We start from the raw sequence: 21697 nt of genomic DNA on the forward strand, positions 1-21697 counted from the left end.
TTTACCGGCTTCCGTAGCAACTTCCTTCTCCGTCACATTGTCACGTTGAGTGCTGAGGTTAGTTGTGTGTGAAAGAGCTACTTTTTACATGATTTATTTTAGTGTTACAGATAAATATTGTGTATAGTGACATGGTATTACAATATAATGTTCTTCTGTGTCAATTTCATCGATGATAATAGTTTTTAATAGACGTTTTTCGGCGTCGCCATTTTGGCGCTTATTTTTTTTTTTAACTTGGCCAGCGCTGATTTCCTATTTCAAATATGGATATTTTATTATATATATATTATATTTTAAAATATTTTGATATTTATTATATATGTTTAGTGAGCAGATGTGTATATTAAGGACTTGATAAGACGATGTATTGTCATATATTATGCAGGTATAGTTTTCTTTGTTTGACGCTATTATTGTTGCCGTAGTTTTTCTAACACTACCAAGTGCACTGTCCCCCTTTAGCCACTAGGCGGCATTGTTTTACCATTCATTGGTTCGAGTTCTTCGAGGGTTGAAACAAATATTATTATTTTTGAAACACACAGTTTTCTTGGACAACTCTGTGCTATAAACAAACGCAACTGTTTGTTTAATTTAAATGGTCTGCTTATAATAATGAATGCTAAATATTTGAAAATAAATATTATGTAGACATTGATGAAAGCTAATGTGCATACACTAAAGATTTGAGTAGACAAACGTCCAGACTCGAGAGTAAATAAAGTGTAAAAAATAAACCAGAATATCTTCATTGAACCATATGTACACACCTGGAGGGATGGTGCTACATTTAAGACTGGCACTGTCATAAATCTGTGCAGCCCCAGTGTTAAGCCCCTCCAGCATTTTATTTTTAAATATATTAAAATAATGATAATTTCAGTTCACCTGGTCAAAACATCCTGGAGCCGTGCCAGCACACCTGTTACAGTTGGTCACTTAGTGTAACATGTCAATATAATTGTAAAGGCCTACCTTCCTTGCTAATACTTACAGTGCAAATAGCAGGTGTCAGGTACTGCCAACAGTATTTCATAAAGGGCCACGGACGATAGCCAATCATGTCCTTTATGTTATCATACAGACGATCTGCCCCTTCAGAAAATATATCCTTCATTAGAATTGTGCTGACAGCAATTCACAGGAGAAACCCATGTGACTCCGGCTAATGCTCTTGATGAATTGAACCAAATCAAGAGTGCATACCATAAAACCACCCGATAGTTCAAACCACCCGCCCCTAATTTTTAATAATCATTCCTTCTTCTTTAAAAAAAAAATAAGTAATTTTATTTATATTTTTTGTTTTTAATAATCTTTTCTTTAAAAAAAAAGAAAAAGAAAGGTCAGGCGATTATTTTTTTTTAATCATAATTGATTGCATGACTTCACTAGTTAACTCATGATTAATCACAAATTTTATATCTGTTCTAAATGTACAATAAAAAAATCTAGGTTTTCATACTCTTGTTAACAAAAATGGGAAAATATGTTCAACTAATAGAAATAATTTAAATGAATTTTTGACGTCTATAGCCGTCAATGGTAGTGAATGAGTTAAGAGATCAGACAAGCTGTACACTAGCTATTATAATGATCAAAGTGTCATTTCTCAAGTTGCTCAGGTAACAACCAATCATGGCTCAGCTGTTTTCTGAAGCTGACGCCGTGATTGGTCATTACCTGAGCCCTGAGCAACTGTGGTCTTATTTTCAGTCGACAGCAAGTGGCCCAATGATGTCTCCAGGAAGAAGAGTGGCAAACCACAGGTGCAGAAGAATAACAAATACGGTACGAGGATTACGCCTTGGAAACAAAAAGGACATCTCCTAGTTTGAGGCTTTTTGAAGGAAATGTGACCTTCAATGTCTTGTAAAAAGTGTTTGCAAGATGTCGGGAAAATTAATTTTGACAAAATGTAACAATACTACACCCTAACATACTCCATTGCAACAGAAATGAACAGATATTTTCTTAATTTTCAAACCAAGGGAAATATAGTTAATATCATTATTTGTGGATTATGCATCTCTTATTTATTTAGCTGCTGCTGAGAGTTTGTTTATGATATTGGCATATTTTAAAATCTGCTCCCGGAGATATATAGTATTTTAAGCATGTAACGTCGACCAAAATCATTTTTAATGTTATCAATCCATTCATTTTTAAATGTACATTAATTTTCAAATCGGAAACTTGATTCAAGGGTCAAGTTATTGCTATTGTATTTACTTGGATTCCTATACAGTAATTTGTTTTGTAGTTAATTTAGTGCTTGATTAATTTCTGTGTTTTCAGAGAAGTAAATAAGGGGAAAATTCCCAGTCTGGCATTGCGGCGCAAACAAAAAGCAAATAATCAGTTGAGCGTAAAATGTTTACTTGAGAAAAGCCGAATGAAAGCACACACCAGAGTGTTTTCCCGTATGAATGGTGTAAAATGGGTTTCACCGACAAGTGGAAAGCACAACCAGTTATCCCAGTTAGTTCTTGTTCTGTGATGGGAAGACAATAAACAGGGATGTGATTTTTCCGCTAATTCGCGGAATTCCGCTTTTTTTATCTCCAAAAATAAAAATTTAAAATTTCCTCTTTTTTTCATTTTTTTTTTGTGTATGCACATGACTGACTCCGACAGATAACATCTTCTGCTATAACAAAGACATTTGTGGTATGTTCTAATATGAGTTACTTTTCATTTGGTCATGATACAATTATTTGTTCATGAAATTTGAACTCTTCAACATTATTTATGTGTTAACTTAGTAATCACATGAGTTAGATATGATGATATTCTCAGTGATAGTTTTTAAAAGCAAAGGCAGTCCAATGTTTTTGAATGTGACGGATTTTGAGTTGACTAAAACTGCCATTTTATATGGGATAGTTCAATATACATTGAAAATTTATGCCGTTGTTTTGTCTATTTCTTTGTCATGTGAGTGCATTGAAAGTACTTAAAAACACGGAAAACCCATGAGCTCCGGGGGGCTTCGCCCTCCTTGTCCCCCCACCAGGGCACTGCCCTGGACCTAGCTGGGTGCCGGCGGCCCCCAGACCCCCGGCTAAATTTTCAGATAATGTCCGTCCGTCCGTCCGTCTTCTTCCGCTTATCCGGGGTCGGGTCGCGGGGGCAGCAGCTTTAGCAGGGAAGCCCAGACTTCCCTCTCCCCAGCCACTTCAGCCAGCTCATCCGACGGGACCCCAAGGCGTTCCCAGGACAGCCGAGAGACATAGTCTCTCCAGCGTGTCCTGGGTCGTCCCCGGGGCCTCCTGCCGGTAGGACATGCCCGGAACACCTCCCCAGGGAGGCGTCCAGGAGGCATCCGAACCAGATACCCGAGCCACCTCAACTGGTTCCTCTCAACGTGGAGGAGCAGCGACTCGACGCTGAGTCCCTCTCGGATTACCGAGCTTCTCACCCTATCTCTAAGGGAGAGCCCGGCTACCCTGCGGAGGAAACTCATTTCGGCCGCTTGTATCCGGGATCTTGTTCTTTCGGTCACGACCCACAGCTCGTGACCATAGTTGAGGGTAGGAACGTAGATCGACCGGTAAATCGAGAGCTTTGCCTTTCGGCTCAGCTCCTTCTTCACCACAACGGACCGATACAGCGTCCGCATCACTGCAGACGCTGCACCGATCCGCCTGTCGATCTCCCGCTCTAACCTACCCTCACTCGTGAACAAGACCCCAAGATACTTGAACTCCTCCACTTGGGGCAGGACCTCCTCCCCGACCCGCAGAGGGCACTCCACCCTTTTCCGACTGAGGACCATGGTCTCGGATTTGGAGGTGCTGATCCTCATCCCAACCGCTTCACACTCGGCTGCGAACCGCTCCAGTGAGAGCTGGAGGTCACGGCTTGAAGAAGCCAACAGCACCACATCATCTGCAAAAAGCAGAGATACAATGCTGAGGCCACCAAACCGGACCCCCTCAACGCCTCGGCTACGCCTAGAAATTCTGTCCATAAAAGTTATGAACAGAATCGGTGACAAAGGGCAACCTTGGCGGAGTCCAACCCTCACCGGAAACAAATTTGACTTACTGCTGGCAATGCGGACCAGACTCTGACATCGGTCGTACAGGGACCGAATGGCCCGTATCAGGGGGCTCGGTAACCCATACTCCCGAAGCACCCCCCACAGAACTCCCCGAGGTACACGGTCAAACGCCTTCTCCAAGTCCACAAAGCACATGTGGACTGGTTGGGCGAATTCCCACGCACCCTCGAGGATCCTTCTGAGGGTGTAGAGCTGGTCCACTGTTCCACGGCCGGGACGAAAACCACACTGCTCCTCCTGGATCCGAGATTCGACCTCCCGACGGACCCTCCTCTCCAGCACCCCTGAATAGACCTTACCTGGGAGGCTGAGGAGTGTGATCCCTCTAAAGTTGGAACACACCCTCCGGTCCCCCTTCTTAAAAAGGGGAACCACCACCCCGGTCTGCCAATCCAGAGGCACCGTCCCCGATGTCCACGCGATGCTGCAGAGACGTGTCAACCACGACAGCCCCACAACATCCAGAGCCTTCAGGAACTCCGGGCGGATCTCATCCACCCCCGAGGCCCTGCCACCGAGAAACTTTCCAACCACCTCGGCGACTTCGACCCCAGAGATAGGGGAGCCCACCTCAGAGTCCCCAGACCCTGCTTCCTCAAAGGAAGGCGTGTTGGTGGAATTGAGGAGGTCTTCGAAGTCCCGAGTCGAGGTCAACAGCACTCCGTCTCCACTATACACAGTGTTAACGGTGCACTGCTTTCCTCTCCTGAGACGCCGGATGGTGGACCAGAATTTCCTCGAAGCCGTCCGGAAGTCGTTTTCCATGGCCCCACCGAACTCCTCCCATGCCCGAGTTTTTGCCTCAGCGACCGCCAAAGCCGCATTCCGCTTGGCCAGCCGGTACCCGCCAGCAGCCTCCGGAGTCCCACAGGCCAAAAAGGCCCGATAGGACTCCTTCTTCAGCTTGACGGCATCCCTTACCGCTGGTGTCTACCAGCGGGTTCGAGGATTGCCGCCACGACAGGCACCAACCACCTTACGGCCACAGTCCCCCGGGACAATGGAGAAGCTCTGCCGGAGATGGGCGTTGAAACTCTTTCTGACAGGGGATTTTGCCAGACGTTCCCAGCAGACCCTCACAGTACGTTTGGGCCTGCCTGGTCGGACCGGCATCTTACCCCGCCATCGGAGCCAACACACCACCAGGTGGTGATCAGTTGACAGCTCCGCCCCTCTCTTAACCCAAGTGTCCAACACATACGGCCGCAAGTCCGATGACACGACTACAAAGTCGATCATCGAACTACGGCCTAGGGTGTCCTGGTGCCAGGTGCACATATGGACACTCTTGTGCTTGAACATGGTGTTTGTTATGGACAGTCCATGGCGAGCACAGAAGTCCAATAACAAAACACCCCTCGGGTTTCGATCGGGGGGGCCATTCCTCCCAATCACGCCCCTCCAGGTCTCACTGTCATTACCCACGTGAGCGTTGAAGTCCCCCAGTAGAACGAGGGAGTCTCCAGGGGGTGCGCTCAGATAATGTCACTTTGGTCAAATCACATCCCTGCAATAAAGCTTATATACGGGGTATGAATTTGTGTCAGGTGTGTGTAAAAACGCTGTTGGTGGATTCCAGTACAAATACAATACGTAGAGCCATTTGAATGGCCTGCAGTGGGTTTTACTGGGAAGTGGCCAACACGACCAGTGGCCCTTTTGCAATTTGCGTTCTTACGTCCTCGTGATCTCGTGAAACGTCGTCAGTCGCGCCCTAATTGAAAGTACGCACGGAATACTGTTGTTTTTTAAAAAAAAGTGTGTGTTACTTGTGAGCAATATTTAATTAACACCTTCTTCTATTGGCTGCCGCTAGATGAAGTAACTTCTGTTAAATGACCTTAGTCCTGTTAATATAAAAATAAATATCATTTAAATTACATTTAAAATCATCCCCAAAGGCTCATGTATCAAATTAATTACTGATTACTGTTAGTTTTCGATATCTAAAATAACCTTGGTCGCGCCTTGGCTCAACAAAGGTTGGGAAACACTGCTGTAGGCTACAGAGTCTGTTGACGCCAGGTGGTGGCTGGCGATGTGCCCAGGTGCCCGCAAGCGCCGCTAGACTGAAAAGGAGCATGCCGCCTGCACCTCCCTCTCAGCCGTGCTTGCCGCCCGCCTCTGCCTGGCGCCAACAGGTTGTGGCTCATTGTAGCAACATTGTATTTTATACCTTATACATAATAATACTACATTTAATGGGTGAGCTATAGTGAAAGCTCGTGGCCAAAATGTAGCAAGCATTACGTACAAATGTTAAATTGGATCCTAATTATTCTCTTTGTTGAAGTTCACGTCATTTTCCAACGGTCATTTTGGGGGGGGTCCAAGCTGAAGAATTCGTCCAGCGGCATGCTTTCACGATTCATGATGATTTCATTATTTGTCAAAGAGATTGTGGTAGGATTAAATATGTATTTCACTTATTCCTACTCCTTTTTGAGCTTGTTAATGATAGATGTATCATTTTCTTATTTTGCCTTCATTCATTATTGATTATTTTTTTGTGTTGTTTTTGTTGGGTTTACTGTTTTTGATGTTTTATGTATGATAGATGTATTGTTTTCTTATTTTGCCTTCATTCATTAATGATTATTTTTTTGTGTTGTTTTTGTTGGGTTTACTGTTTTTGATGTTTTATGTTCAAAATAAAGATTTTGATCAATCAATCAAGCAATCAATCAAAAGTTTATATATTAAGCAAATAATAAACTGATTTTTTTTTTTTTTTTTTTTTAAAGGGGAAGTCGACCCGGAAAAAATTGTATTGACATTTTGCAGCCCCACTAGTCTAAATGTGGTATTCTGGTTAATATTGCAAATATGAGTTAAGCAGCAAAATCCAGCAGTTTTTATCAATATCAGAAGGCGGCCATTTTGAAACTTGCTGTTGAGTGAAACTGGCATCACAGCTGTTCAGGTCTCTGATAACAAGCGTGGGGGTGGGTGGGGGGGCAGAGCGAGGAGGAGGAGGCCAAGGTAAAGTCCAAAAACAAAAGGGTTTTATTTAATTAAACAAAAACAAGGTGGTGTACACCGTGCCGACAAAAAAACAACAAAGTCCTTAAACAAACCAAACTCAAGTGGCATGACGAGGAACTAGCAAGACATGGGAGAAACGACAATGGACAAACACAACAGACTAAATACACCGACACTAATGAGACACACCTGGGGAACACAATAGGCTGAGGGCACCGATTGGTCAGACACACTGCGAAGGGAAGAAACACAGGTGGACGTGATCAGACATAAAGAGACAAGGGGAGAAATCAGGAACACGTGACAAACACCAACCACAGACAACAACAACAAACATACCCATAATAAACAAAAGCCAATCCCTACAAACCCCAAAGCTAACAGTATACCTACTTAACCTTTGGTGCCATGTTTCCACAAATTTCCACAAATGTTGTGCTATGCAAATAATGTCAAGAAATTAAAACATTGGGAAATGTTTCTCAACAAGAACCGGTTTTCAATTTCCATCAACTGGCGGCATAATCATATTAATTAGTAATAATAGAATATATTATGTTTTTACAAGAAGGGGAGGGGTACTTCCTCAGGGGAACGTCTGATTAAGCAGGAGGACAAAAACTGCTGCAAACCGCCAGCTTTTTGTTATTCATGCTGCTCACGTACAGAACTACGCTAAATGGAAAGGCGAGTAAAATAATTATTTCCAAACTTTACTTTGCTGTGAATTTGTTTTTTTATGTAACTGTATTTGAATACATTTATGATGGAATAGTTAAACTTTTACTTTACGATACAATATTTGAGAGCGAGTATCTGTACTATTTACTCCACTACTTCTGTACTTGTGTTTACATGCTACTATATAGGACTGGGTTTTTAAAAATGATAATCTAATAATCGATATCCAATAGATTTTTCCTTTTCGAGCCCGATATCAATTCATAAAACCATGAATCGATTATTTTTAATATCTCTTTTTCCCATAAATTTATAAGAAAATTGAATTTTAAAGGCTTCTTTTTTTTGTCAATCTTGAAATTGAAAAGTATTTTCTTACATTTATAAAAGACCTGGCTTATTGCACTTTAAGGCAACTAAGAATATTTTTAATTCATTATTACAATTATTGAATTAGATTTATGAAAATATTTTCACGTCAATGTATGTTTAACACTTAAGTGATTATAACACGTGTTACTTTTATTAATGAACAAAATAATTTAACCAGTTACTGCCTACGCAAATTAAAAAAAAAAAGTTTTAATTTTTTTTTTTTCTTCTTTTTCTGGAGAGCTCAGTATTGTTCATTCTGTAATTTTACAGATTTGACATGCCATCATCATTGCTCTCTCTTTTTTTTTTCTCAGCTTAAATTTTTTTTTAAAAAAGGTCTTATATTTCCCGATGATGTGTGTGTGAGATGCCTTTGCCAATCCTAACCATTGGTTATATTGTTGCAGTGCCATGGAAAAGCCATATGACCCGGAGGTCAAGCTCAAGGTGAGCAAGGAAAGCCCCTCACCTGCATCCATCACTGTGGCAAGAGGACAGTGGCCCAACAAAAGGGAGTTCATCCTTGCAGTTGCCGGAGAAATCATTGGACTTGGAAATGTGTGGCGGTTCCCTTACCTGTGCTACAAGAATGGAGGCGGTGAGTTGGGAAAAACAAGATGATCATTCATGAAGAAAGCACGTGGACCGGGGTTCGGGCTCAAGCATTTACATGATTTCGAAGCCTCACTTTATAAACCTGGTTATTTTTTTAAGCATTCAAATTTGTCATTGGAATGAATGGCGGGCGACCAGGGGTCCAAATCCCCCCATAGGAATGAATAACGGACAGTGATTTAACTTTTCATTGTAAGAGCTGACTTCTGTCTGTTGTGAATTTACCATTGTTGTCCTTATCATAGTTAACAACTGCTTTTGTGTTGAATATATAAAAATGTATCCTCTTTGTTTCCCCCGACCAGGAGTGTTTTTGATCCCTTATGTAGTCTTCGTCTTTACTTGCGGCATCCCTCTGTTTCTGCTGGAGGTCGCTCTTGGCCAGTACACCAAGCAGGGCGTCATTACCGGCTGGAAGCAAATCTGTCCCCTCTTTGGAGGTAAAAATACACTCTGTAGTGGCAACATTTTGTGGAGCTGCATAAACTAATAACACCAAATACAAGAGCTGTGAGAAAAGAGTATTTCATTCTATGTTGCGAGGTATTCATTTCACGTTTGTGTTGTCAACGTCATTGCTTTTTCTGCGACTACTCCAATCTAATGATAGTACAGTATGATGTCATGATTTTGGAATTTACAGGTCAATATTTTCTCTCTTTCAAATCTTTTAGGGATTGGCTATGGAACTCTGGTTGTAGTATTATACTTCAGCATCTATTACGTCATCATATTGGTATGGGCATTCTTGTACCTTTTCTCTTCCTTCAGCTCTCAGCTTCCGTGGGCAAGCTGTGGAAACAGCTGGAACACAGGTATGTTAAAAAAATTTTTTAATAATTAACGTGGGGGGGGGGGGGGTGATTTTTTTTATCATTACACACTGTAGCTCAAACAAATTGTGTAAAATGAAGGAACCACTTATAATAAGACCTCAGAGTTTCATTGTTTTGCCTCATTTTCGTGAATGAGGGATTTTGATGAGAACACCAAAGGCACTTTATACTGATATTGAACTGGTAGTGAAAATGTGTGAAAAATATATGATTTTATTTTCATATTAGTATATCATCACTTAACCTTGAAATCAGAGACAAAAGAGGATTAAAAAAATCTATGCACATGGTACTCTTTGCATATGTTTGTATAGAAACATATGGAAACACTTCTCTTTTTCAGATTCAATTTATTGGCAGAGTTTTAACGTGGGGGGCGGGGCTTTAAACGAGAGCACGCCTTTCAGCTTTTCAGGAGTTTGAGGACAGCACGCCCTCTGTTGGCTAAAGGCAATACTCATGGATCCAAGTTCACCGGGAACTCCTAAACTGCCTGTGTTTTTTTTCTACATATAACCTTGTGGCGTCAGTGTTAATGTTTCTGTAGTAAACCAGTTAGCACGTTAGCTAAATTAGCATGACATGATGCATAAAGTAATTTCAAACATGGTGGTTTTAACGCCTCAAGTAGCATATATAACCTCATATAACCTTGTGGCTTACAGGCGGCAATCAGTGATACGTATGTGGTAGATTCTCTGGAGTTGATGAAATGAAATATATTAGTGCACAGCTTATAATGCGCTGTTTGCTGACTGTCTTTGCAACAGAGTCGTGTGTGGAGTTCAATCAAAGCACCCATGTTCTGAATTGGACTGTGGTAGAAAACACAACAGCGCCTGTGAGGGAATTTTGGGAGTAAGTTTAAACGTTTGAATGAAAATTACAAGAAGAAGGTAGGAAAGTGCCTGATGTTAATGTAAATATGATCCACAGGAGACGAGTGCTGAACCTAACAGCAAGTGCCCATGAGATGGGCGGAGTTCGATGGGAGTTAGCGCTGTTTCTTATTTTTTCCTGGATCGTCTGTTACTTTTGCGTGTGGAAAGGAGTGAAGTCCACAGGAAAGGTAGATTTGAATGACAATCAAGGCCTTGTTTTTAAATTCATGTATTCAATGCACTTTGAATTACCACTTGGTCCGACAGGTTGTGTACTTCACAGCCACATTTCCATACGTAATGTTGGCCGTGCTGCTTGTCCGTGGAGTGACGCTGCCCGGGGCCATAGAGGGCATCAAATTTTACCTCTACCCGGAACCATCTCGCCTCGCTGATCCGCAGGTACGAGCCTCTGACTTGACGTGAAGACAATATTCAGACACTTGAATTTGAAATAAGAATGAATTCCTCGTTGGGATAGAGCTCTATAAGATGGTGCTGTTCTGATTGGATAATAATAAATAAATAAATAAACGTGCTGCCACAACACATGCTACAAATGGAGATAAAAGTCTAATGGAAACAAATGAATACAATTTCATGTTAATTGTAAATGTAGGTCAGTGCTTTTAATAGTGTTTAGGCCATCAGAGAAGGCCTTGAAGGCCATGACTGTATGCCGCCGCAAAAGACAAACTAACTGGGAGTAGATTAGAGGGTTATTTACGTGCATTTTTTGCTGTGTTGTTTTTCACTGATGATGTCCTCGTCTTGCAGGTCTGGATGGACGCTGGCACGCAAGTATTTTATTCCTATGCTATTTGCATCGGCTGTTTGATGGCGCTTGGCAGTTATAACAAGTACAACAATAATTGTTACAAGTAAGTTGGAATCCAAATTGTTATGTCAGTATGTGATGTGCACCCGAACAATCTAATGAGACCCATTTCTTGGTCTTCATCAAACATTCTGCCTAACAATAAGAACGAACACATTGCTAGGATACTAAACTTCTTTTCTTCTTCTTTTCTTTGTTGTTCTTTTTAGGGATTGCGTCTACTTGTGCCTCCTGAACAGCGGGACCAGTTTTGTGGCCGGTTTTGCCATCTTCTCGGTTCTTGGCTTCATGGCTTATGAGCAGAACACAGACATATCCAAAGTAGCGGAATCGGGTAAGACGTCACAAACTGCACCTGTGAGGGAATCGGCACGTGTGATGACACACACTCAAACAAAAAGAACCGTTTTCTCGCCGCAGGTCCCGGCCTGGCCTTCATCGCGTACCCTCGAGCCGTGGCCATGATGCCCTTTCCGCAGATTTGGGCCATTTTCTTTTTCATCATGATCATCCTGCTTGGATTGGACAGTGAGGTTGTGCATGTTTCTCATGTTTGTCACATACTGTATGCTAATAGGCAGATGAGAAAAAATCTCAAGAACTGGTGCAATAAAACCACAATATATTACTACTATTATTATTATAATGACAATTATGATATAGTCATCTAACCTGTATACCAAATGGCCAGTTCAGCCACTGACAGGGTATGATTATGTTTGTGCAGCTATAATAACTCATTTGTATAGTACACATCAGGGGCAATTTTTTCTCTATAAAACATTTTTTATCTGTTGTTATTTTATTTAATAATTGGTTAATGATGAGATATATGTGTTGGATGGTTTTCCTTCCTAAAATGGAAAATAATAGTAAGCAAGACAATTTTGGTATTAATGGATAGAATAATTGGTTAATTAATTATAGTTAAATGAATTAAAAATAGTACAGTTCATAAGGGGAGATGGATTGGTCACACTCTTCTGCTTTCTCTCCATGGCGTGTGCACACTCAAGGCCAACAACAAGGCGCTCTAAAGCTACCACGCCACAATTACAAAGAAGATATATAGTTCATATTGTTCACATTTTTTCTGTGTGGCTAACGACTAATAACAATAATCATAACCCACCTCAATGTCAAATTTCAGCCTCATTACTCAATTTCTAATAACTGAATGCATTGAAATCAACAAAGTGCATGGAAATATGTCCAGTGTGTAAAATAAATGTCTCTCCTTCAGTTTGTGTTGCTGGAAGGTCTTGCAACGGGTATTTGTGACCTGAAGCCTTCTTTCTTCTACGTGGGCCACAGACGCAAACTGCTTCTTCTACTCATCACTGTTTTCTGTTTCTTCATCAGCCTCACGATGGTCACCGATGTAAGGAAGAATTGAGATTTCTTTCCTGTGGTTGATTTGTTTGTTCTAAAGGAGCCTCCTGTCACACACGCAGGGAGGATTGTACATCTTTCAGTTGTTTGACTATTACTCCTGCAGCGGGATGACTATGCTTCTGTTTGCGTTACTTCAATCTGTGTGTGTTGGATGGGTTTATGGTCAGTAGATTTTACATTTGAATGTCTCCTGCGCTGTTCACTTGAACTTTCTCACCGTCGTTTTTTTTTCTACGTGACCTCAGGAGCAGATCGTTTCTATGGCAACATCGAGGACATGATTGGATACAGGCCGTTACCGCTGTTTAAACATCTTTTGAAATATGCCACTCCAGTCGTCTGCATGGTAAATAAAAATTCTGGACCCTGTGTGTCCTCGGCATAAAAACTGCCGCATCTTATCGTGGGAGGGCAAGTCTATTTTTACCGTGTTTTAGAATTTGGCAGAAAAGAATCGGTGCACCAAAGATGTTTTCTGTTCGTACTTGACAGTTTGCTGGTAGAAATTAGACTAGACTTTAGACCAGGTGAAACCAGATCCAATTTCTGATTCAGGTGGTATAATGCAATTTTGGTGGATTGGATTCAGACGCAGGCGCACAGATTCTGCACATTGTGTGATATATGTACACCATGTAGACCGCACTTCTCACCTGCACTGAATTTAAAGGGAATGAAAAGAGCTGCTTTGATTGGCTGGGAATAAAGTCTACAAAAACGTCAAAAGGAGGAAAACTGCACTTATGCGCACAGTTAGACTGCTTTTTTGCGCTAGACTTGTGATGAGCACGAAAATAGGGCCCTCAATCTGACTTGCCAGTTTTGAGACAGGGAAAAATAGTTAACTTTGAAGATTTACTTTACTCTCATTCCACCAAGGTTGATTTTAAGGTGGATGAAAATAGCCTGGCCATTCTATCAGAAAACTGCAACTCTAGCTGTGCAGGTTGAAAAGAATGTCTCCAGATTTGTTTCCCCCTTTTTCTGTTCTCTTCAAAAACCAGCATAATCTTCAGTCAGAAAGAAAAAAAATATTTATTTTTTACAAAAACAAAACCCTCAAATCAAATATTACCATTTGCCTACATGTCTTGATAAATTATTCATTGACATTAAGGAGATGATTAATGATCAATCAAATTATCATAAATGCCTCAATTGTTTTTTGATCAAACAATTAATCAACAATCAATTTACAATAAACCAAATTTAACAATTGACCATTATGACCAACCATAACTCGATCAGTCAGATCAGCAAGAAATGACGATGACATAGCAGAAGTTCAAAATGGCGGCTAGTTCTGCATGTCCTCAACCAGCCAAGGCTCCCTACTGTACTTTTTATCTCTATGTTTTTAAGGGAACATTCATCTTCTCTTTGGTCAAATACAAACCTCTGAAGTTCAACAACATCATTGAGTATCCGTGGTGGGGTTATGCTCTGGGCTGGTGGTTCATCCTGTCTTCCACACTCATCGTTCCTTTCTCGATGGTGTACAACCTGATTACCACTCCGGGAACACTTCGACAGGTAAAATGTAGATTAAATTTGTATTGATTACAATAATATTGGTCCTAAAATGGATTCAGTCTCTACAAAACGTTTTTAAAGTAATGGTAAATATTCTTTCTTGCTAGCGGTTCGCCATCCTTTGTACTCCATCGAAGGATCTTCCGTCACCCAAATCGGACAACGAAGGACTTGAAGTGTGCAGCTTGATGCAGAAATCAGACGGCATGTTGTGAAAACATCGGGCACTTCCAGTGAACACTGTGAGACACAACTTATAACACCAAAACTGACATTCCAAGCATGTTTTTTTTTTTATAATTAGTCACAGAATCAATGATTGTCCATTTCTATCCTCCAATATTTGATGTTTTTTAAAATTTCATCCAAACATCGTTTGGAGAAATGAGACAAGCATTTCTCAATAAAGTCATTCCATGTGGAAGGCAATAAAAGATCACGACACAACATTGAAGTGTCTCACAATAAATCATCTTTGTGTCTGAATTACTACTATCACCACATGTCCACCTCATGTTGCAAGTGGAATTTAATGAAAAGTCAAATATGATTAACACTGTTACTCTGGTTTTGAGTGGGCTTCCCCAGTCCTTCATCACCGGCCCCTGTCACTTTGTAGCGCATATCTGTAGTAACTTGTAAAATATGTTATAATTAGAGTTGTGTTTGGAATTTATGAGAATCCCCATTAGCTTCCACAAAGTGGTCGCTAGTCTTCCTGTGGTCCTCAAATTAATACAATAAAAACATTCAAATGTTAAAATGACTCTATATAGTGGGGAAAAAAATGCAAAGCAAACCAATAATTAACATATTCAACAGTACCAATCAAATAACCACAGATCAGAAATGATAAATGATCTGGCAAAACTTATGATTGAATTCATTGATGAAGAAAACCTTCTTTATTGATCAGCAACAGATACAGCTTCCTGTTCAAAAGTAGTGTTTTGTTGCTCTACGGTTGTTTTTCTTTCATTCGGCGTGAATAAACGTCTGAAGCTCCTCCTCTTGATTCAAAGCTTTCCTGGATGCAGGACTAGGTAAGTCGTTTGCTGGTGTGCACAGAACTTTCAGTCTCTGCAGGGATAAAAGAAACACTTACACTAAATCTGTTCTCAATTGCCTTACCTGGAAAAATACTTTAGTTTTTGTTTTATAATAGCTTAAATGTCTGGTGTAGTACCAAGACTTTCCTGTTGGGGTAATTTTGGCACCACAGTGCATGCAGACTGCTGGAAAGTCCAAGAGGAAGAAAGAATAATAGATGGGAAACCAAAATTTTGGGTACGGATTGAAATGAGCTCCTAATTCGATACATACTTCTAAGATAACACATTTGCTCAAAATACCTAAAGTATACAGTATATTATCATTAGCAATTAGTGATGTAAAGACACTGATCCAGTTAGTCATTTGTCACAACTGGCCAGATTACCAATTGGTATGTGTGTACCCGGATTAACTTTCTTACCTGTTTTAAAGTTCCAGGAGTAACACTGACAGTATGGAGCGTCTTCAACAGCACTATGATTGGTGTCGACAGCGAGATGACTCCTCCAATTGTGTAGCCCCACCAAGGGTATTCGTACGTGTTGTTGAACTTGAGTGGTGTGCTTTTCACCAAAGAAAATACCAAAGTGCACTAAAAGAAACCAGCAGAAGAAAGATATGAAATGAAGCATAAATGGAAACATATTCGTCACATTTATAAATTTTTATTGACACATTACTTTCTTGTTCAAACCTCAAGTTTCGCATTTTCTCAGGACACGTGACTGCTACATATTGTTTGGGTTTGCATCAACTGCAATAGACTTGATATCATGCCTACATGCAGACAACAAACATGAATGTATGTATAAATTTGTCCTAGGAAAGTAGAACAGTGTGACCACACTGGTGAGGAGTCATAGCATGGTGCCCCATGTGTGTTTTTGTTTGTTTGTTGTTTAAATAATAATAAAAAATTAAATAAGCTTGCTGAGCTCAAGACATTGTTTCTCTAGTCTGGAATTTCCACAACACAAATAATAATGCAATATATATATTTTTCTTATATTTTTTGAAATACATTATCATGTCATGATGATTTGTGAATTTCATTCCAATTTGTATTTTTTATTTGTCATTAATATTTTGTCATTTCTTATGTATTCCGCACCCTCCTTCCGTCGTGTATATTTATCGGCTTCCGTAGCAACTTCTTTCTCCTTCACATTGCCACGTTGAGTGCTGAGGTTAGTTGTGTGTGAAAGAGCTACTTTTTACATGATTCATTTTAGTGTTACAGATAAATTTTGTGTATAGTGACATGGTATTACAATATCATGGTCTTGTGTGTCAATTTCATCGATGATAATAGTTTTTAATAGACGTTTTTCGGCGTTGCCATTTTGGCGCTTTTTTTTTTTTAAACTTGGCCAGCGCTGATTTCCTATTTCAAATATGGATATTTTGCATGTTTAGTGAGAAGATGTGTATATTAAGGACTTGATAAGACAATGTATTGTCATATATTATGCAGGTATAGTTTTCTTTGTTTGACGTTATTATTGTTGCTGTAGTTTTTCTAACACTACCAAGTGCACTGTCCCCCTTTAGCCACTAGGCGGCATTGTTTTACCATTCATTGGTTCTAGTTCTTCGAGGGTTGAAACAAATATTATTTTTTAAACACACAGTTTTCTTGGACAACTCTGTACTACAAACAAACGCAACAGTTTGTTTAATATAAATGGTCTTTTTATAATAATGAATGCTATTTATATTTGAAAAATAAATATTATGTAGCCTTTGATGAGCGCTAATGTGCATACTAAGGATTTGAGTAGACAAACGTCCAGACTCGAGAGTAAATAAAGTGTAAAAAATAAACCAGAAAATCTTCATTGAACCATATGTACACACCTGGAGGGATGGTGCTACATTTAAGACTGGCGCTGTCATAAATCTGCATTCCCAGTGTTAAGCCCCTCCAGCATTTTATTTTTAAATATATTAAAATAATGATAATTTCAGTTCACCTGGTCAAGCCCACCCTGCATGGGAAACAAAACATCCTGGAGCCGTGCCAGCACACCTGTTACACTTGGTCACTTAGTGTAACATGTCAATATAATTGTAAAGGCCTACCTTCCTTGCTAATACTTACAGTGCAAATAGCAGGTGTCAGGTACTGCCAACAGTATTTCATAAAGGGCCACGGACGATAGCCAATCATGTCCTTTATATTATCATACAGACGATCTGCCCCTTCAGAAAATATATCCTTCATTAGCATTGTGCTGACAGAAATTCACAGGAGAAACCCATGTGACTCCGGCTAATGCTCTTGATGAATTGAACCAAATCAAGAGTGCATACCATAAAACCACCCGATGCAGATAGACTCCAGAATTGCAAAAAAGAGAAGAGTCATGCCACTGCAGGCGTAATGGTCAAACAGCTGGAAAACATAGAGGCCTCCCTGCAAATACAAGCACAAAAATGTTTTTATCAATGTTTATTTAATCTTTTTTCGCCCCTTTGTATTACATGAAGGTTGATTACTCACCTCTGTAACCATTACAAGGCCTGCAAAGAAGCTTGCAACACAAACTGCAAGAAGAAGAAGTTTACGTCGACATTTATTTCCAAAGACTGAAGGGAAGGTGTCGGCTGTGTTCGTGACCAGTGCCTCTATATTTACGAACTATGGTGAGAACACAGATTATTTTTTTTTAATTGCGTTATTATAATAATACATTTTATTTCAATTGAACAAATTATTTCTCATCTAAACTCATCTTGCTTCGCTATCTAATCCTATAAAGATGATCATGGCAAAGAAGCAAACGGCCCAAAGTTGAGGAAGAGGCATCAGAGCCACAGCGCTAGGGTAAGCGATGAATGCCAGACCCGGACCTGTAAAGACCACGATTGATTGTCACTTGACACCTAATAGGCCTAATCTTCCATTCCAACTGCATTGTCAAGCATTCATACCTGATTCAGTCACCATGGATATGTCTACACCTTGCTCCTTGGCCATAAAGCCAAGCACAGAAAAGATGGCAAAGCCGGCCACAAAGCTGGTCAACCCATTCAGCAGGCACAGATAAATACAGTCCCTGTTGGCCAAATACAATAAAAGTAGTCAATTGCTGTTGCAAAAGTGTGACACAAGCTGTTTCCAGACAGGAATGTGCAAACTGGGATATATATTTATATATCTTACAAACCCCCCAAATTCTACAAAAACAAAACAAAACACTGAAACATTCAAAAGACGTCTTCCACAAAAGGGATTGTAATATCAAAAAGTTGTAATATCACAAATCACCACTAGAAAGCAGACATGGTTTTGTTAGTCAGTTTGTGGTTATTTTGTTGTTTCCTTCAAATCCTTTGTTGTTAGGATAGTGGATCTTTTATACATGCACTGAGAAATGTATTATTTTTTATTATTATGAAATCAAATATTTTCTACACTTAAGGGAATGTTATTTTTGTTAACTTAATTGTTCATAATTGTTGTTTTGCATTCTTATTGTTGACATTTTATAAAAGTCCATCCATATCTCCTTTTTCTAGACTGCTTATCCTCATTAGGATCATGGGTGTGCTGGAGCCTATCCCAGTTGACATCAGGCAGGACAGGTCGCCAGTCATTCGCAGTGTACGTATAAAGAAACAAGCATCCACACTCACATTCATAGCCAAGGACAGCTTAATCTTTAATTAACCTAACATGCATGATTTTGGAATGTGGGAGTAGAATCCCCATCCAAACATGTGGGAAACGTGCAAACCCCACACAGGAAGGCCGCAGACCACATACAAACCCTCGACCTCTGAACTGTGATGCGGCTGTGCTATGGTCACCATAACTTATTTTCAGAAGAAAATTGTCAGCTAACTATCCAATATAAAATGTAAAAAAAATATGGGGGGTTTAGCTCGACATCTCTCCATTTTTAATCCTACTTTTGAGACTGTGACAGTATAATAATAATGAAGTGCTGCTGACAACGTGATCTGTATACCTGTAGCAGTTGTTGGTGTACTTGTTGTAGCTACTTAAAGATGCCAGAACCCCGAGGGTGATTGCATAGGAGTAGAGGATCTGGCTGCCGGCATCCAGCCAAACCTGCCAAAGAAGTATTTTCACCCTTTAAGCCAGCAAACCCATTAAGAAGTCGACTGACAATGTTGTGGTACCATTGGATCGGCGAGTCGGGAAGCATCTGGGTAGAGATAAAACTTGATTCCTTCTTTGGCTCCCGGTAATGTCAGACCACGAACGAGCAACACCAGCAGCATGGCATATGGAAATGTGGCGGTGAAATAGGCCGCCTAGATTAATCAAACAAGAAATTTCTGAATTATAATAAAGCCTGTCAGTGCTCATATGCTGTACATTGCTTCAATTTGGTGTCCATGACATGATTTTGCACAAGAGAGCCTACAAGCAGTTTTCTGACAAGTGGTCTGCTTTCTGGAAACATGTTCTGTGGTCTGATGAGACCAAGATAAACTTATTTGGTTCAGATCATGACTTAGTAAAAGTGTTTTTCTTCAGTGTTGATGAGAAAATTTAAAAGGGAAGTCACCCCCCCCCCCAAATTCTTTACAATAATATGTTCTACGGTATTCTGATTAATATTACATTTGTGGAATAGGAGTTATTCAGCAAAATCCAGCCGTTTTTATCAATATCAGAAGGCGGCCATTTTGCCTCTTGTTGTTGAGTGAAAATGACATCACAGTTGCTCAGGTAACAACCAATTGCAGCGCAGCTTCAGAAAACTGGTGAGCTGTGATTGGCCGTTGCCTGAGCTCTGAGCAACTGTGATGTCATTTTCAGTCGACAGCAAGTGGCAAAATGGCAGCTCCGAGATGGATAAAACGGCCGGATTTTGCTGCCTAACTCATATTCCACAAATGTAGTATTAATCAGAATGTCATGTTTAGATTAGTTAGCTCACAGACATATAACATATTATTGTCTTGGCTTTAAATATTGGCTTTAAAAAAGATATTTACCAAAATCTGTGCCGTGTACTTACTTAGGAGTTGGGTGAGACACTTATATACATTACACACATTCAGGTATACTTATACTACATATTAGACTTCACCTTCCCTGTGGTCTTCACTCCATTCCAAATACAGAAGGCACACAATAGCCAGGAAAGAAGAAGACAAAGGGCCAAGTCCCATCGTAGGTTTCCTACATGTTCAATTCCACTTGATAGTCCCAAAATTCTCCTCCTGGTTTACACATCAATCAGAAATATCGAACAAAAGACACACTTGGGCCTCATACTATGCTATACTTACTCCCAAAACTCCACAGCTGAAGATGTGCCATTTGCGAACTCTTGCAGTGTTTGATTGGCTCTGTACTCGAAACATTTGTCTTTGTTTGTGAAGTGAATGAATACGAAAATTAGTACAATAGACACAGTATCTATGCTTGTTTTGGAAAAGTAAGTCTCAGTACCTACCCGTGTTCCAGCTGTTGAGACAGTTGGCCCAGGGGAGCTCAGATGAGAAGGATGAGAACAAGTAGCGAAAGGCCCAAGCCAGTATGATGATGTAATATATCACCAAATAGAAAAGAACCAGTTGGCTTCCATATCCTAAGCCTGTGTTTAATGGAGAGCAGATATTGCAGATTGATTGATCGATTGATTGACCCTCAAAACTATTGATTGATTGACAGACCTTCAAAAAGAGGACAGACTTTTCTCCAGCATATCATTCCACCCTGTCTGGTGTACTGGCCTAATGATGTCTCCAGGAAGAAGAGGGGGATGCCACAGGTGCAGAAGAACAGCATATACGGTACGAGGAATACTCCTTTAAAACAAAAATGACGTATTAAAGTTTGGGACTTTTTTGGAAGTGACCTTCTATGTTTTATATGAATGTGTTTGCAACATGTTTAAAAAATCAAGAGTCCCGTCACTGGGTAGGACACCAAAACAATTCATCATTGTGCTCAGTGCCTTTTCAAACTCAAAATGAATTGCGTTCCAACAGAAATGTATTGATATTTCTTTTTGTCTTTAAGCCAACTGTATCTGATGTACCTCCTCCGTTTTTGTAACATCGGTATGGGAATCTCCAGATATTTCCCAGACCAATGAGATTTCCTGCCGTAGCCAAGATGAATTCCATTTTCCTGGACCACTGCTCTCTCGGCTGGCCTTTGGGTGCAGCCTCCGCTTTGGTCCTGTCGTTCCACGTGTTTGATTGGATGGACTCCATTTGGACCTTTGGTTAGGATCAATCTGAACATATCATTCAGGGGGCTACAATAAAATAGTCCTTTACGGGAACTTAAAAAAAAGGATCACTTTTTTACAGCTGATCAACGAAGGAGTACAATGACAATAACAAAAACCGAGGAATCCTGTATGAGTTTAATCGGGTCGATACACCAGTATGTAGAAGTTCTTTTGCCAAAAATGGTGATAACATTCATTTTAGGGCTGGGTTT

The 21697-nt window shown here is 40.3% G+C and overlaps 2 protein-coding genes across 3 annotated transcripts; one reads left to right on the forward strand and one right to left on the reverse strand.

The window, feature by feature from the left end:
• The first annotated feature begins 6 nt into the window (after nt 1-6).
• LOC144056205 (sodium- and chloride-dependent GABA transporter 2-like) lies at nt 7-14655 on the forward strand. 2 transcript variants are annotated; one of them, XM_077572759.1, is made up of 16 exons: nt 7-57; nt 1720-1794; nt 8518-8708; nt 9031-9165; nt 9400-9540; nt 10332-10419; nt 10498-10630; nt 10710-10844; nt 11220-11323; nt 11490-11614; nt 11701-11813; nt 12524-12661; nt 12735-12837; nt 12921-13021; nt 14038-14208; nt 14316-14655. In XM_077572759.1, the coding sequence occupies exons 3-16, from the start codon at nt 8522-8524 to the stop codon at nt 14421-14423; spliced, it is 1782 nt and encodes a 593-aa protein (XP_077428885.1). In that variant the 5' UTR covers nt 7-57; nt 1720-1794; nt 8518-8521; the 3' UTR covers nt 14424-14655. The 2 variants fall into 2 exon arrangements, with proteins under 2 accessions (XP_077428885.1, XP_077428884.1); XM_077572758.1 differs by lacking the exons at nt 7-57; nt 1720-1794 and adding an exon at nt 7723-7741.
• Nucleotides 14656-15183: 528 nt separating this feature from the next.
• LOC144056562 (sodium- and chloride-dependent GABA transporter 2-like) lies at nt 15184-21484 on the reverse strand. The gene is made up of 14 exons (XM_077573491.1): nt 21288-21484; nt 20920-21054; nt 20700-20840; nt 20533-20611; nt 20331-20463; nt 19411-19545; nt 19236-19339; nt 18196-18320; nt 18002-18114; nt 17765-17902; nt 17575-17677; nt 17363-17463; nt 15683-15853; nt 15184-15288 (listed from the first exon to the last, which is right to left on the reverse strand). Exons 1-14 carry the CDS (start codon nt 21463-21465, stop codon nt 15184-15186), a joined length of 1761 nt encoding a protein of 586 aa, XP_077429617.1. The 5' UTR covers nt 21466-21484.
• Between the last annotated feature and the right edge of the window lie 213 nt (nt 21485-21697).

Source organism: Vanacampus margaritifer, chromosome 8, assembly GCF_051991255.1.
Source record: "Vanacampus margaritifer isolate UIUO_Vmar chromosome 8, RoL_Vmar_1.0, whole genome shotgun sequence".
Lineage (NCBI taxonomy): Eukaryota > Metazoa > Chordata > Actinopteri > Syngnathiformes > Syngnathidae > Vanacampus > Vanacampus margaritifer.